Consider the following 17,879-nt stretch of genomic DNA (forward strand, 5'->3'; position numbering starts at 1 on the left):
AGCGTCGGTCTGCGGACTGAAAGGTCCCAGGTTCGATTCCGGTCAAGGGCATGTACCTTGGTTGCGGGCACATCCCCGGTAAAGGGTGTGCAAGAGGCAGCTGGTCGATGTTTCTCTCTCATTGACATTTCTAGCTCTCTATCTCTCTCCCTTCCACTCTGTGAAAAATCAATAAAATATATTAAAAAAAAAAAAAAGAATTATAAAACAGCCCTCACCAGTTTGCTCCCTGGACCCCAGAGCCCGCGTGGAAGGCAACCAATCAATGTGTCTCTTTCACTTTGACGTTTTTGTCTCTGTGTCTCTCCCCCTCCCTTCCACTCTCTCTAAAAATCAAAGGAAAAATATCCTCAGGTGAGGATTAACAAAACAAAAAGAAAGAATTATGAAATAATATAACTCAGTATTATATGATCTCAGAAACAAGATATTTTGAGCAGTGTAAGTTCTGAAGCAGACTAACATATGAATGCTAGCATCAAGACATCCAATGAACCCAGATTATTCTTCAGCTTCTGATTTAAATTCTTCCATAGCAAAGTCATGATGATCAAAAACTGAGAGATCAGGCTAAGAACCTCTGTTCCAAAAATAACATCATCATCATCATCATCATCATTATTATTATTATTGCTTTTTTCTTTCAGTGGAAGACAAGTACTCAAAGAAAAAGCGAAGGGTCTTTATCCTTCCAACAACAGCAGAGTACACTTTGTATTTTTATAATGCGATGAAATCAAGGATGTCTTGTTGGTTAACATTTTTTGAAGACTAAACAGAGAAGACATGGAGCTAGATGCATTTAAGACTATTGTTTCCATCTGGTCACAGAATTTTTCTCACAAAAATTTAGTTTTCAAGCACAAGATGAAGACAGAGAAATGATGGATGACCAGGCAAGTCTGGAGAACAGTTCTGGCGGCGTCAGGGGGTGGTAAGCCTTACTGGAGCGGGCTGAAGAGGGAAGAAAGATGAAAGAGGGCGGATTGCACCAGGGGCAGTTTGGCTGTGAAGAGGAGGCGGCAGCCCCGGGCGCTCGGGAGAGGGAAGGCATTAATGGCAGCATCTGGAAAGCTAGTAGCAGGACCCAGGGTAGAGGGCAAGGTTTCCCCATGAGAACACAGGCGTAGGTTCCTGCGAAGACAGCGGCGTTCAAAGCCCAGGTGAAGGGCTTTTGGACTCAGAGGCTGCAAGAGGTTGGGTGTGGGGGCCAGGGTTTTGGTTGGTCACTCCATTTAGCATAATACCCATGATGGCCCGTGGTGAGAGGCCATCACGGAAGGAGGCACCACATCCAATGGGAGCATTGAGGAGGGAGCAATGACTTTCTAGCTGTCAGGAAGTGTCTGTTTAAATCAAGCATTTTCCTTAAAATCCTTCAGTGAAAGGAGCTTTCATATTAGGAATGGAAATGTTTTCCAGGAACTTACAGATTTCCTGTTTTCAACTGAAGATGAGACAGGCATGCTGTAGAGAAGACGGTAGCCAGCATGTTTTAAATTATTATAAGTATGCCGAAACCGGTTTGGCTCAATGGATAGAGCGTCGGCTTGGGGACTGAAAGGTCCCGGGTTCGATTCCGGTCAAGGGCATGTACCTTGGTTGCAGGCATATCCCCAGTGGGGGGTGTGCAAGAGGCAGCTGGTCGATGACTCTGACTCTCTCTCATCGATGTTTCTACTCTCTCTCTCCCTTCCTCTCTGTAAAAAAATCAATAAAAAATATATTTAAAAAAAAAAAAAAAAATTATTATAAGTATGTTCTCTGCCCCTACTCTTTCTTTAGCTCAAACCCATCTTCGACAGAGATGATCTTTTAAAGAGTAAATCTAGTAATATTAGTCTGTCAAACATTTTCTTTTTTTTTTTTTTAAAGCTTTGACTTTTATTTATTTACTTAAATATGTTTTTTATTGATTTCAGAGAGGGGCAGGGAGAGGGAGACATAGAAACATCAAAGATGAGAGAGAATCATTGATCGGCTACCTTCTGCACACCTCCTACTGGGATTGAGCCTACAATTGGGCCATGTACCCTGACCTGGAATCGAACCTGTGACCTCTTGGTTCATGGGTCAACACTCAACTACTGAGCCACACAGGCCAAGCCAAGCATGTTCTTATTTACTTCAAACATTATCCAACAGTCATAGACAGAGTTAAATACAACATACGTAACGTTAGTGTTGACCAGTCTAAGTTCTTACTGAACATGAAGAAAATTGATACCAGAAAAAAAGAAGTGCCAGGTTTGGACTAGGAACTTGGGGTCTCCCTCTTCAGTGAAGGGCGTTTCTCACGGGGGACTGCCCCTGTGGCACAGAAAAGCTGTGGGGTCAAAAGAGTCCCGTCTGAACTGGAAGAAGCTGGGATTGGCTTTGGAAATTATTCTTGTGCTTAGTTTACTATCAAAATGGCAAATTTTCTAATTTTAAGGTTGGCGTGGTACCATGGTTATAACACTACCCATTTAGTTCAGCCCTATTTTAATGGCTACTAAAACAATTGCCAAGTATTCAAAGGAAAAATGATTGCATCAACAGAAATTCTGACCTTCCTTAAAAGCCATACCAAGGATACACAGGGAAAAATTTTGCTTTGAGTAACATAACATAGAAGAAGTTGCAAATGCTTTGACTGGGACCATAGAATCCACAGACCTCTATAAAGTTTCTTGCTTTTATCATAAATTAAATTCATAAATATTGAACCTTAGGATTCATAATCTGGCATAACATAAACATCTTCCTCTTTAAACAGGACGCTAATTGTTTTGATAATGACTACATACCCATAACAGAGGATATTCTTCTTCAACAAGGAGCCACAGTAGCCGAGAAAGTTAAGTAATTGGTATATTTGAAGAAAACAGAAAATACTTCCTGACTAGAAGTTCAATTTGCAAATGTATTATGGCAGAAGTACAAAAGAAAGTGTGTCCACACAGTGAGACTTAAAAAATCTATTAAAACGGCTCTCTGTAAAGTAGATTTCATTAAAGAAGTCTAAAAGATTAGTAGAGAAGACCAAACAATGCAGTGCTAACAACCACAGCAACAACAACAAAAAGCAAAATAAAGTCCACGAAGCATACCCTTTGAAAATGTGGGGACGAGTAGTAAAACTTCTTGTGGTTATAATAATAAAAAAAGGGGATGAAAGTCAGTTATTTTCATTGGAACACAGAAGGCTATTCTGGAATGGAGAAGTGTTCAGTGTTTGCTACAAATTTTGGTAAGTCTGCTTCTGAAACTTTCTTTTTTCATATTCAGTGAAGAAAAGAATAATTGAGAGTTGAGAGAATAAGGGAATTATAAGGAAAAGTGAACAAATTAAGCATTAGACCACAGCTAAATGTCCACTAGTGGGGTTGAGGGGAGTTATGTTAAAAAATACTTGAAAGTATATAAACAGCATCAAGTTTAATAAGCAGTAGTAACATGAGGGTCACTTGGTAATAGCAAATGAGATGAAAGCCCTATTTCTCTACCTAGGAGGGAACATAATAGAAGGTTGACTCTGACATGTGTTTTGCTAGAGAAAACCAGATTCAGTTGGTAAGATTTAAATATCATTCAATGCAAGTAATGAACTTGATGTATAAAAGGGAATTATTAAAGCTAGAATTGAGTAGTAAAATCAACACAGTTCTCCTGGCATGGATTTCATTTGTCTATTCAGTCTATTCATTCATCCCACAAAGAAGAGAGGATAGAGGAGAGATGAGAGAGGAGAGAGGAGAGAGAGAGAGAGAGAGAGAGAGAGAGAGAGAGAGAGAGAGAGAGAGAGAGAGAGAGAGAGAGAGAGAGAGAGAGATCAGGCACTGTTCTAGGCACAGGGTGTGCAACAATAAAAACAGATAAAAATCCGTGTCTTTATGAAGATGACATTTTAGTGGATGAGACTGTCAATAAACAAAATACGTAATGTATTAAATTGTGGTATTATAAACCACCCCAAAACTTCAAAACCTAAAATAATGATTTATTATTTCCCATAATTCTGAGCTTTGATTGTGCTGCTCCTTGCCCATCTGACTCACGTGCCTGCATTCCTGGCTCAGCTGGGAGAGCTGGGCGCCACTGGAAGCTTCTGCTACAATGTTAACAGGTTCCTAGACTGAAGGGGGTAAGGCTAAAACTAGAGAAACCCATTTGGAGTCTAGGTCTGGGGAGGGGGGGTGGGGGAAAGAAAGAGGGTTTGCAAAGGAGTTGAACATGGGATGTGGCAGAAAGAAAGAGGACAAGGTTGACTCCAAGCTCTGGGTCCGCCTCCCTGGAAGGATGACTTTCCCACATCTCAGCAGGCCAGCCTCTGGAAGCGCAGGTTGTGGAGATCCTGAAGAACTCAGCCTTGGGCTGTGTGGCTGGCACTGCCCATGAGACATCCCAGGGAAGCTCTCACGCAGTCTGCTGGATCTATGGGGCTGGGGCCCAGGGAAGAGGCCTCGGCTGGAGATCCTCATTGGGAGTCACCCAGCAGATAAATGGCATTTAAAGCCTGCGCTGAGCTGGGGGACTGAGGCGTTTTCGTGGTTAGATGGTGGGTTTGAGGGCTGGGTGGGGACTCCTTTACAACCCACTTTACAACCACAGCAGGGCTGTGGTTGGGAGGACTTGAGCACTCCTGAGTTTTATTCGCTGTCTGTATGTACTACAAGATCTCAGTTGTGGGCCATCTGTCCGCCAGAAAACCCCACACGACAGCCTCAGGGCTGTGAAGCGTGACGTATGGGAAAGACCCCACTCCGTATCTTTTATCCCTAAGGTTTAAACGCCCGTTAGAAAAGGTACGAGTTGAGAGTTCAGTGAGGAATTTCAGGCCAGACTAAATTGTTTGCCTTGTACATTTAAAACCCTGGAAAATGTTCTAGAAGAGTTGGAATGAATAAAATTTTCCTTTTAAAAAGTCACCTCTCCTGTTACTTATTTCTTCTACATTTTGATAAACTTCTTGAAAATGTAGCATTCCTAATGAACTGCAAGGAGCTTTCTCAGATGATCTCTCCAGGGGACCAGAACAAGATGAGAAACACAATTATTTTGATTTGAGTGCTTTCGTGAAGAGTTGAACAATAAGACAAATGGAACAACCATTAATAAATCATTAATGCATCTTCTTGCATTTCCCACTTAGTAGTAAATGTAAATTAGTGTTGGTTGTGGTCTTAAATGATAAAACCCATTTCTTAAAAAAAGAAAACAAAACAAAAAACCCCCCTCAGATTTATTTTACTTAAACTGTAGAGGTCTTAAGTGTATAGTTGGATGAGTTTTGAAAAACATACTTGTAACTATCACCCAAATCAATGGACAGAACATCTCTATCCCCGATAAAAGCTTTTGCGCCCTCTTCCATGCTCTCACCAGAAGGCAACCATTCTTCCATTTCTAGCGATTCCTTTTGCCTATTCTTGAGTTTCATATAAACAAAATCCTACTGTTAAGTACTCTTTTCTGCCTGCATTCTTTTGCTCAACATAATGTTTTGAGATGCATCTGTTTTGTAGCATGTTTCAGTAGTTTTTTCTTTTTTTAAAAAATTTTACTGCTGAGTAGTATTTCATTCTATGAATATACCACTATTCTTCTGTTGACAGACACTTGGGCTGTTTCCAGTTTGGGGCTATTACAAACATGATAAAAAGCAGTTTTGAATATTTGTCTATGTTTTCTTGATTCATGTTTTCTTTCCTCTTAGGCAAATACCTAGGAATAGAATTGTTGGGTCTTAGGGTAGATGTATATTTAACTTTTTACTGTCTTACTGTTTGCCAGAGTGGCTGTTCCATTTTTCATTCCCACCAATAGCCTAAGAGAATTCCAGGTCCTCCCGATCTTCACCAAGACTTGGTGTTATCAGTCTTTTTAACTTGAGCTAGTCTCAGGAGTGTGTAAAGGTATTTCATAGTGACTTTTAACTTGCATTTCTGATGAGGAATGTTAGGCACCTTTTCATGTACTAACTGCCTATTTGTATGCCTTCTTTTGTGACCTGTCTTTTCAATTCTGTTGCCCAATATCAGCTATTTAAACTATTGTTGAGAATATGGCCATATCAGGCAATATTCTGTTGACAGACCATATTCCTTTATAGAAGCTGAACCTGTCTGCTTGGCTCAGTGGTTGAGCATTGACCTATGAACCAGGAGATTGCAGTTTGATTCCAGGTCAGGGCACATGCCTGGGTTGTAGGCTCGATTCCTATTAGGGGTGTGCAGGAGGCAGCCAATCAGATTCTCTCTCATCATTTAAGTTTCTCTCTCTCCCTCTTCCTTCCTTTCTGAAATCAATAAAAATATATTTTAAGCCGAAACCGGTTTGGCTCAGTGATAGAGCGACGGTCTGCGGACTGAAGGGTCCCGGGTTCGATTCCGGTCAAGGCATGTACCTGAGTTGCGGGCACATCCCCAGTAGGGGGTGTGCAAGAGGCAGCTGGTCAATGTTTCTCTCTCATCGACATTTCTAGCTCTCTATCCTTCTCCCTTCCTCTCTGTAAAAAGTCAATAAAATATATATTAAAAAAAATTATATATATATATATATATATATATATATGTATTTTTTTTTTTAAATAGAATCTGAATATTGTGCAGATGTTGAGACAGCACTGGCCAAAATAAGATAGCAAGGTAAGAGCATTAGATTTACTATATCTTCCCAAACAGTTTAAATTTCTCAGGACAATTAAAAAAAGCAACAATTTCTTTTTTGTTGTTGTTAATAGAGCCTCATTACCATCCTTCACTGATGCTCAGTGCTACAAGTAATCTAACATGTTTACAATTAACTTCTTACAAAATCCTTATTAAGAACAGTGAGGAGTGCTTTAGCTCGTAATTAAAAACATTATTTTCAAAGTGCCAATTCTGTCCGCGTTGGTGGTATAGTGGTGAGCATAGCTGCCTTTCAAAGTGCCAATTCTATTAAAGGAGCTTCCAAAAACGAATAAAATAACTATAGCACTTACCATGTGCTGGGAATCATTCTGTTTTACATGCGTATTAATAACCCATTTAGTCTTCAGTGCTCAAAATGATCTGGTAGATATTGTACATGAGGAAACTCAGGTATGGAGAGGTAAAATAACTTGCTCACAGTCACACAAATAAATGGTAGCACTAGGATTCAAGTCCAGGTATTTTGGCTCTAGAGTATCAGACTATCAACATACAGAGAAGATACTTTTTCTGTAAGATGTACTTCATTGAATAAAACCTAACAGAAATGGAATGATGTAAAAATGGCAGGCAGAGTAGGAACTTCCATGCAAGTACTTCTCATGTATCACTCACATGCTCAATATAAAGCAGCTCAAAATTTTAAAACTATTTGAACTTTAATTCTAATTTTCCTTATAGTCAATCAGTAATATTTTTCCTTTAAATATTTTAATAAGGGCTTACTAAACATGAAAATTTTCTAATTTTCTTTTCAGAGCATTACCTGAAGTCAGTCCTTGGCAGTAACTTAAAAAGCAACAAAGCATTTAACAAATAGTAACCTTTCTTATCAGATGTCTGAAGTATATAAACTAATTGCCTGTACAAGCACTTGTAACAGTGCTCCTATTATAAATAAGCCAATACAACTTCTAAAGGGAATGTTTTGGGAACAACGATTGATGGTACCCCTGGCATTTGGTGGGTGGGGACTAGAGAAGCTCAAAGTCTTACAACATGTGGGACAATCTCACATGAAGAAACATAGTTCAGCATACCGTGTGACTTTTCAATGCCCATTCATGTAGTAGAAAAATCAGTTTATGATGATCTGAACCTAGAACTTAATTTTTTTTATACAGTATAAAGTACTGTTTTGCATAGCTTTAAAATTCATTGTTGCCAAACATGCAACTAACATGTAAACCAAGATTGTACATTTGTTCAGAACTTTACCTTACCATGTACGATCCACCAATTTAGGGGGAAAAGTCTTATCACCAATAGAAATTTTTGTTGTGATTAAATAGTCTACATGGAATGATCACTTACACACAGTGCTCAGATGTAATTATACCCAAGCATTTACATACCGAATATAAATTATTAATTTCCTCTTACTTCTATTCTACGTACAATGAAGCTATTATATACATTTTAATGTCACTTCAGGACAGTAAAGGGGACACTTTTTATAAACAGGAAGTAATGGGCTTGATAGGGTCCATTTACTGACGGAGATGCCAGCCGTAATAGAAGGCAGCTTGCATAGGTGGGAAATTAAGTAGCTAAAGATGACAAATGTTCCCAATACACTGGTAAAATAAAAGTCAACACTGTTTAACCACAAGGAAAGAAAACCTGTTCAATGCTTAGCTTCTGCGCTGGATGTCTTAATTAGATGTCACAGCTTGTTCTTTTGGCTGCAACTTTCAGATGGCTATGCCGATGAGCTGACACCATTCCAGGCCGGGTAGGATGAGTGCTGCTTGTCCAGTCCCTCCTCCTTTTCTATCCTCAGAGGATGATGTGTAATAGAAACAAAGCTTTGTTAGGTAGCGGACGGGCAGTTTTGCTGTGGAAAATCAATTTACCACCACCATCCTCATTTCATTTATTTACATACTGTCACACTAAAATAACTCAACAGTTTTAATATTTCTCTTTACTTTAAAGCCAAATATTTGGTTCACTTTTTATAGATACAACTTTTTAAAAAGGTCCAAAAGCTGCTAAAATAGTTCACTGCCCATGACAAACACATTCAAATAGTCAAACATATTTATGCTAGAGGCCTGGTTCACAAATTCGTGCACGGGTGGGGTCCCTTGGGCTGGCCAGTGATCGGGGCCATCTAGCCCACTCCTGATTAGGGTGATGGGAGCTGGCTGGCTAGCCGGGGAGGGACCGTGAGAGGGCTCCAGGGTGTGTCTGGCTCTCTCACCCAGTCTCAATCCACCAGACCCCAGCAGCAAGCTACTGGTTGGAGCAGTTGACTGGTCGACGGATCGGTCGGACACTTAACATATTACGTTTATTATATAGGATATTGCAATTTTTCAGTGGACAGCTATGAAAATATATAAGCAAAAATTTCCAGAGAAATCTGATTAGTAGTAGCCAATGTGAATGCATACAAAATTTTACTTATATTAGAGGCCCAAGCATGGATTCCTGCACTGGTGGGGTCCCTCAGCCTGGCCTGTGCCCTCTTGAGATATGGAACCTGTCGGGAGATGTCAGACTGCTGGTTTTGGCCAGATCCCTGCAGGCAAAGGAGCCCGCGGGATGAGGCCAAAGACAGGGGATGAACCGGAGCCCAGGCCAGGCATCACAGCGCTCCTGCTCATCCCGACCCCACTGTGCCTGCCACCGCTGCTGCCACTCCGTAGTGCTGCTACAGAGGCAGGAGAGGCTTGCGTCAGTTGGTCAGCAAGTGGTACTCTGGCTGTGGGAGCGCAATGACCCCCAGGGGGCAGCTCCTTCACTGAGTTTCTGCCCCCTGGTGGTCAATACACATCATAGCAACCAGTTGATCAGTTGTTTGGTCACTTTATCTTTTATATAGCGTATTTTCCAGCATATAAGACGACCCCCTAATTTTACAGTTAAAACATAGGTTTAGGCCTATATTCGCTGTGTAAGACTACCCCCCACTTCCGAGGCAACACCAGTTCTTTTTTTAATAGACCGCCTCTCTGACTCTAACCAATCTGAGCAGGCTTTTTACTAGAACACAGTGTAGCTTTGGGTACAGAACATGTATAATTTGCATGCATAAAAAGCCTGCTCGGATTGGCTGAGTTAGAGAGGCGGTCTATTAAAAAAAAGAACTTGTGTTGCCTCGGAAGTGGGGGGTTAGTCTTATACAGCGAATATAGGTCTAAACCTATGTTTTAACTGTAAAATTAGGGGGTCGTCTTATACGCCGGAAAATACGGTATATAAATTTTCATCTTATGTATGTATATTCCTTAGATGTAAAGATTCATAAATTGTTATAAATTAACTTCCACTAAATGTGAATGGGATAAGATTTTATTTTCTTACAATTTTATATTTCTAGGTAATAAACTTAAAATTTTCTTATTACCAACTAGAGGTCCAGAATTCATGCATGGGTGCGTCCCTTGGCCGGGCCAGTGATTGAGGCCTCTTGGGGGGCTGGCTGGCCAGGGGAAGGACCCCGGGAGGTTGGCCAGACAGCCATCCTGATTAGGGCCTATAGGTCGAGCTGGCTGGCAGGGGGAAGGGACTGCAGGAGGCTGGCTGTGGGAGTGCACTGACCATCAAGGGGCAACTCCTGCACTGAGCATGTCATAGCGACTGGCTGGTCGTTCCAGTTGTAACAGGTGCTTAGGCTTTTATATATAGAGATGAAAGAGCATATAAATATTTTTTTTTATCAAAAGCATTCACTTGACAAATCAGTTTATTAATATCAAGTTTAAGGTTGTGCATAAAACTGCAATAATGACAATTTAAATGAAGTAAACAGAATAAACTGTTTATTAAAACACTGTGTGATAAAAAAACTTTTTTGGATCCGATGCTATAGTGGTAAACATTTCCCCCTTATTAACAGTTCACCTGAAACACAGTTAAATTATACCATAATCTAATTAAAACTTGGGAAATGCCCCTGTTCCTTCCCCTGAATGACTGAACAGTGAGGTGTGCAGATCTGGGGTTTTTTGATGAGTCAGTGATAGAGGACCATAACCTAAAAGACAAGCCAAATCCCCTATGTCCAAAGATGAAATCTTATTTACCCTGCTCTCTGGCGCAAACTTAAAATTGTCATATCAAATAATATTTAATCAATCACCCCCTTTCCTGTCTAAAATAAATATCAGGAACAAATTAAGGATAAGAGTTGGGTTTAAACTTCATTTTATTTGTTACTATAACATTGTTTTTTGGTTTTTTTTAACTGAGCTATCTTAAGCATGCAAAAGTTCTCTTCCAAATGCAACTGCTTCCACAGCCCCTTAGATATCATTAAGTAAATTATAAAGGTCATTCAATGTATAGTTCTCTCTTCCTTCATAGCACTTATGAGCAGTGTGACACATACCACAGAGATAGGAAAGACCATCTTTAATAAATTATCTTCTTAATTGTAGAGAACTTCTGAAAATAAAACTGACAAAATGCTAACCCAATGCCTCTGGTGAGTCCTCAAGGACCAAAGACCCATCTCCTATTTGAAGACTTGGTCCTCGGAGTATCCTGGCCGTTGTAGGGCACTTGATAAGGCGATGCCCCAGGGCTCTGGACAAACGCACTAAGAAGCCCTTTCACCACTCTCACTTGCCGATTCTTTGGACCACCCAGTCCTGCTGGCAGAGGGGGCAGCGATTGTTCTGTTTCACCCACAGGGACATGCAGCAGTTGTGGAAGGAATGATTACATTCTCCCCAGACGACTAAGAGGAAAAAGAAAAGATCTGACATTAGACATTTCAATTTAAATGACCAAGCTCAAATATACAGCTTATTTTATATTATGAATAATAAACATTGTTCATAATCTCAAACAGAGATGATAAGTTGGTCAAAATAATTTTTTCTACCTGTAAAGAAAGGTTTGTGCTTAGGGGAGTCCCACCACAGCTCCAGAATCTGTGAATGATGTGGTGGCCCAGTTCCTGCACAGCTCCATACTGTACAGCTGTCCTCTTGAAGTTAGGAGATTAAAGGACTTGAGTCTTCCTTAGATCCCAGACCTGAGTTCATGACTTTGGAGATGTTTTGGGCTTTATTTTACTGAAAAACATCCTCCTGGTTTTTATTTATTAAGCTATGAGTTTTAAATGTTTTCAAGTTCATAAGTAGGCTATTATGAATAGATGACATGCTTCTAATTATTATCAGCTGTGCATCTGCTGAGCTGTTTCCTAGAAATGCTGGTAATTGTGTTGTCATCAATAAGCAGTGCAATTCCTTATGTGACAATGAAATTTTCAAAGTGGCTGGCTGGAAAGAGAGGTCTCTTTGTGATCAAAGAAAGATAACTTATACCTCACAATTACCAAATTAATGTGTTGTTTTTTAACAAACAGCATGAAAAAAAAATTTTAAACCAAGGGAAATCACCCACAATCTGGACTACAATCTCAAATGTGAGCTTCATCTGTCCCTTGCTTGACCATCTGATCTATATGATAACAGAACAAGTAAGACACAGGAATAAAAAAGAAAAAAAAAGCTTCTTATGAAAATAGGCTGCATAAGGTAGAAAGCAAGTATCATTCTAGTGATTCAGAAGGAAGAAATAGGGTTAGATCAAAATGCATAGATCATTAATTAGAAGCTATCTATAGCCCTGGACAGGGGGCTCAGTTGGGAGCATCGTCCTGTATACCAAAAGATTTTGGGTTCGATTCCTGGTCAAGGGCACATATCTAGGTTTCAGGTTCAATTCCTGGTATATGGGAGGTAATGATATTTCTTTCTTACATTGATGTTTCTCTTTCTCTCCCTCCATCCCTCTCTAAAAAAATCAATAAAAACATATCCTATAAACCACACCAGCACAAAGTACAAAGTTAACTTTTCATTCTAGGAAAAATGTTTAAACACTTATATAAAGCAATCTAAAAGTGACGATTTCAAGAACTGGAACATAAACCTTTGAACTGCTTACAACATTTAGTCCCAGACTATAAGGAAAGCTATATATATATATATATATATATATATATATATATATATATATATATAATATTTCTAAAAAAAGACTTACAATTTAATATATATATATAAATATTATATTTCTAAAAAAAGACTTACAATTTTTCTCTATCAGTTAAAAGTTAAACACTATATCTTAAGAGTACTGAAAACTGAAATGCTTTAGTAGAATGAAACACTACCAAAACTGACCTATAACATATTCAAAATTTTAATGATGCTTTGGCAAATTCCTTCTTATATAATTTTCTTAACAAAAGAGGATTATTCATTTTTTTGATTATCAAAATATTTACTATGCCCATATCTGGAATACTTATATAACTAATTTTTCTTAATTACAGGCAATAAGAAAACACCTTGCAGATAATTCTTAAGGCCCTTTGAGAACCAACACATTTTATATTAATAATGGATCACTGCTTTACAGTTTATTTTTGTGTATTGGTAAAGTCAATCTTAATAGCAAATTCAAACATTCCCACTGAGAGAAAACCTTCAGTTGAAAAAGCATGAGAATGAAATTACAACATACCAACACAATCCTCTTGTTTGTTTTCAGCTTGACATCTAAGACAGGCATCTAAAAGTAAACAAACAGCGATTCTCATTCTGATGCTCAGAATGCAATTTTTAAAAACCAGACACTTCAAAGTCAAATAAAAGCCCAAAGGGTTAGAGATGGAGATTAAAGGCTCATACTATTAATTTCTCATCTGAACAAAACTGTTTAAACAGGAATAAAGTAGAAGGCACTGGACTAATCTATTATACTTCTGACCAGGAGCAATTTCCCAGGGTTACTGAAGCCTCTTTTTTTACAAGCTCTGATGAAAAGATGTCCTGCCAGTGGATGCAACCACTAGCGAACACTCCACTGTATTAGAAGTTATTACAAGCTCACTGGGCATGCTCATGTAGCTCAATGTTAGGGGTAGTTTATTTTTCAGACACCCATTTAAATAAACTATGCACATGGGGATATAAACGATAGCACAGGGAATGGCCAATACTATAATAACGATGTATGGTGCCAGGTGGGTACTGGGAATATTGGGGGAAACACTTTTGAAAGTATATTGTTATCTAACCACTATGCTGCTGTACAAAATGTAATACTGAATGTGAAGTATAATTGAATAAAATTTAAAAAATAAATGAGCCATGCACATATATTGGCATTTGCTTATACATACATAAAGAAACTTTAGAAGGATACCCAAGAAACTAATAATAGAGTTTATTGGAGGGGACTGAGTGGGAAGGAATTTTATTGTGTACTGCCTTAAAATTTTGAATTATGTGGTTATATAATCTATTTAAACATTAAAATTAACTAACAATACTTTCTAAAAACTGGGAGTTTTTTTGGTTTTTTTCACCAGGAGTGTAGAACCTTCCAATTCACTTTGAGGGGCACAGTCACAGCCCCCAAAGGCGACAAGATCCACTTGCTGTCAGCACCCGTTTCAACGGCTGCTACAACAAGCAGCAGTTCTTGGGTTTAGGTGCTTGTAGGAGTTTCTTTTTCTAATAAAATGCTTCCTTTACAAACTAAGTCTGAGCCCAACAATGGCAAAGTATTTTAATATATTACTTGGGAGTAAATACCAGGAATGGGAAGCTTAAGTATACTAGGTTGCTTGATGAAGAAGGCAATACAGAAAATATATATTTTTGGTGAAGGAGGTAAAATAGATTATTTTAGGGACCAATTAAATGAATTCATTCACTAGCTGGAAGAGGAGTCAAAGTTGGGTAAAGGAAGTTCAAACCAACCGAAAAAAAAGTTTTAACTGGAAAAAAATAATTCAGTAAAAATAGACACACGGTGGAGCCGATGCCTGTTCTTCTTACACTGGATTACACACAGGCACTTGTTTGCTTCTCTCTGCGTGCTTTTACCCTAAAAAAACACACCACCCTGGCCTCTGCCTGTGGACTAAAAACAACATTGCGGCCTAAGACTTTCTTCAACTCCACAATTACTAAGTATCTACTCTGCACAGGAGTTATATGCACCGGGGACACGGAGAGGACTAAGTCTGGATTCCTGGTCTCCACAGCAAATAGGGAGACAGACAGGCAAACAACAAAGTATCTTAAGGATCCTGATGTAATGGTGAAGAGGAGGCTCTTGTTCTGTGCAATCACAGAATTAGAGTGTGTGATCCCAGCTGCCTCTCACAAATGAGGAAAAGAAGGCCCCAAAAGGCTGTGCAACTGTCCAAGGTAACACAGCCATGAAGGTTACTCTGGCTCTCATAACTTGGCAGTACAAGCTAAAGTATTCCTCTTCCTCAGCAGCGTGGACACGGAGTGTTAACCACATCCGAATAGGCTGACAGGCAAATCTTGGATAAAGAAGTCATAATAAATCAGTTGTGTATGAGATGAATTCCAAATATTAAGGAAATAGGATTAAGTGGGCTCTTTTTGTAGGATCTAGAAGTCTGAATTACGCTTATAGTTTTGATTTAGATGATCAAAAACCGACGGAAGTAGATAAAAATTCCCACAGTTTCAGATTTTAAAAAGTTTCTTTTGATGACGTTGCTAATATCTGAAACAGCACATTTCTAAGCAGTACAATAACACTAACACCTTTTAGAATGATGCCAGGGTAAGGACTGGGAAGTCTGAAAAACAAACTTCCTCCTGCTGTCAAGCTGACCTCTAAGTGGATTTTCACACCTCATAAACAAAATACAAAGGTCTAGTCCAGAACACTCTCCTGAACTCAAAGTATAGCTGTTGTGATCGGCAACGTTAATCCACAGTAGCAGAATACTTGCTATAATTAGATAGTCAATGAGAAGGGGAACCCTTTACAGCCCATACTTTGACTTAGTTTAAATATCGCACATACAGTTTATTTGTTGCAAGATACCAACCAGTACTTTAATTTCATACTTCCACTTCCTAGTTGAATTTTTTTTCTTTGGGGAGAAGCATAAAATGCCTTTTTAAGAACATTCTTCTTTTTAAACTAAAGAAAATTTAGGTGACAATATTTTCAGCAAAGCCTATCTTGCTAAAGATCAAAAACTGAAGTCACCTTCATTTTTTGTAAGTTAAAAATGCCACCCAAAGTGGAAAATCTGATTCTAGTTCTTAAGGCGGTAAGTTATGAGTAAGGGGGCTGGACTGCAGGCCAATAAACTAGGTACTTCCAAACCTAAATATGCAAAATAAGTGGATCATGTCTGAAATCAAGCTCTTTCGAAAGTAAAAGATAAAAAAATATTTGGATCCCACTGTTTTAAATCCTCTAAAACAAGTTCTTATCCATAGACGATTAGAGGGCACACTAAAGAGAGTGTACACTGAGAAATCTCTTGATGCTGCTAGACGTTTTCATCTCGCAAGGGAGAGCAATTCTCTTTTGTTTTCTCCAATTCTCTCATTTATCAGGGCAAGACACCAAGTTTTAAAAATAATAGAAACCTCCGTTCCCCTCACCCACCCTCAAGCAACAACACGTCAAGAAACTCTCAGCTTAGTTTTCAATGCTCTACTTAAACATGTAACTTGCATTAAACAGCACCTCTTTTCCAAGGTGGCCTGAGATCTTAAAAACAGAAACCACTCGGGGTGAGGTTGTTATGAGAGAGGCTTCACTCGGGCCAATATTTTTCATTCACAGCACCCTAGGAGGAAGGCAAACTTATGTGTAAAAGCGGGTTCTCCATCCACACACAGAGGCCTGCCTCCGAGCAGCGGGCAGTCTCTTCCAGGAAAGGGGCATCTCTACGACAGGAAGGGCTTGCCGGAGAGAAGACTGCCTCTAAGTTCTGTATGCCTCTAAGTCCAGGGCTTCACGTTACTCCATTCCCACAAAACAGAAAAAATATTCTCCGACCACCACCCCCTGGGCTCCCTCTGCAGCCGGGCCCTCCGGACTGGGCAGCCGGGGCGGCTGCAGCGGGCCCGCCGGCGCCACGGCCGGGCCCCTCTCCTTCCCCGCAGGAGCCCCGCTCTCAGGGGCGGACGATGGACCGGAGCATCACTCGGGGGTGTGACCCGAACCGGTGACGTGCTGTGCGGCCCCGGGGCCTCGGCGGACCGCTATTTAGGGTCGGGGCTGGGGCCTGGCGCCCTAATAACCGAGTCGGTTCCTCCCAGCTCCGGACAAACCACACAGACGTAGGTCCTCGGTCACACCCATCGCTCCCCGAGGTGACCTTCCTCCCTCCACCCGCTGCCCGTTCCCCTCGCCAGAACCCGGCCCCGGGCGCTGGGGCCCCGCGGCCCGGGCGGGCGGCGGCCACCGCCCCGGCTGCCTCCCCGCTCCTCGGCTCTCCCGCTCCCGCCGCCGCCGCCCCTCCGGGCAGCGGGCTCTCCGGGCCTCACCCCCCGTCCCCCGGAGCCGGCCCCGCGGAGGCCGCAGCGCGGCCCCGGCCTCGCGTGCAGCGCTTACCCATCACCTGGACCCTGCAGATGGCGCACGTATCGCACTCCACGTCCCAGCTCCACATGGCCACGGCGTTCCACTTCTTGAGGGAGAACATCTTGTCGCCTCCCGACTTGGAGCCCGAGCCCCCGGAGTGAGAGGACAGGGCGCAGGGCTCGTCGCCGTCTTCCACGTCGGCCATGGCGGCGGCGGCGGCGGCGCGGAGACGTTGGCTCGGGGAAGGCCGGCGGTTATGGCGGCTCCGCGAGGCCGCCCGGCGGACCACAGCGCCGCCCGCAGGCCGCCGGCCGCCGCGGAGCCGGCCGCCACGGGCGCCAGCCGCGATTGGCTGGCGCGGGCCGTGACGTCACCTGACGCCGGCGCCCGGCCGCCGTTGGCCCCGCCCCCGCCCCGTCACGTGCCGGGCGGCCTGGAGGCCTGAGGGTTGGAGTGTGGCCGCGGCCGCGCTGGGGCGTGTTCTGTCGCGATGGCCGGGGCACCTCGTGCAGGAAACGCGTGTCCTGCTTTCGGCCTTCGTGAGACGTACGGCTTTCAGGAATTACCGTGTGAACACATCCGCTTGTTTCCCCACCCCAATGCAGACTCCCCTAAGGGCAGGGACCAGTCTGTCAGCATCCTGTCCTCCGGATCTAAAACTCGCCCGGCCACAGAAGCCCCGTCATTTGTAGAGGGACTGAATGACCTTCCTGAGCTGCCACGTTTGTCTCAGGAGCCTTTTACACTCAAACATTACTAGGACCTCAAGAGGCTTTTGATTGTGGAGAATATATGTTAAGAAATTAAAACAAGAACATTAAATAAATATATATACATACATACATACATACATAC

At 41.5% G+C, this 17,879-nt stretch overlaps 1 protein-coding gene across 2 annotated transcripts; it reads right to left on the reverse strand.

The window, feature by feature from the left end:
* Positions 1-10,425: 10,425 nt before the first annotated feature.
* Positions 10,426-17,369, reverse strand: RNF7 (ring finger protein 7). Of its 2 annotated transcripts, none has more exons than XM_084903161.1 (3): positions 17,055-17,369; positions 13,170-13,217; positions 10,426-11,367 (listed from the first exon to the last, which is right to left on the reverse strand). In XM_084903161.1, exons 1-3 carry the CDS (start codon positions 17,227-17,229, stop codon positions 11,249-11,251), a joined length of 342 nt encoding a protein of 113 aa, XP_084759287.1. In that variant the 5' UTR covers positions 17,230-17,369; the 3' UTR covers positions 10,426-11,248. The 2 variants fall into 2 exon arrangements, with proteins under 2 accessions (XP_084759287.1, XP_084759288.1); XM_084903162.1 differs by having other exon boundaries at positions 17,062-17,361.
* Between the last annotated feature and the right edge of the window lie 510 nt (positions 17,370-17,879).

This window comes from Pipistrellus hanaki, assembly GCF_964339955.1.
Source record: "Pipistrellus hanaki genome assembly, chromosome: 13".
NCBI classification, from domain to species: Eukaryota; Metazoa; Chordata; class Mammalia; order Chiroptera; family Vespertilionidae; genus Pipistrellus; species Pipistrellus hanaki.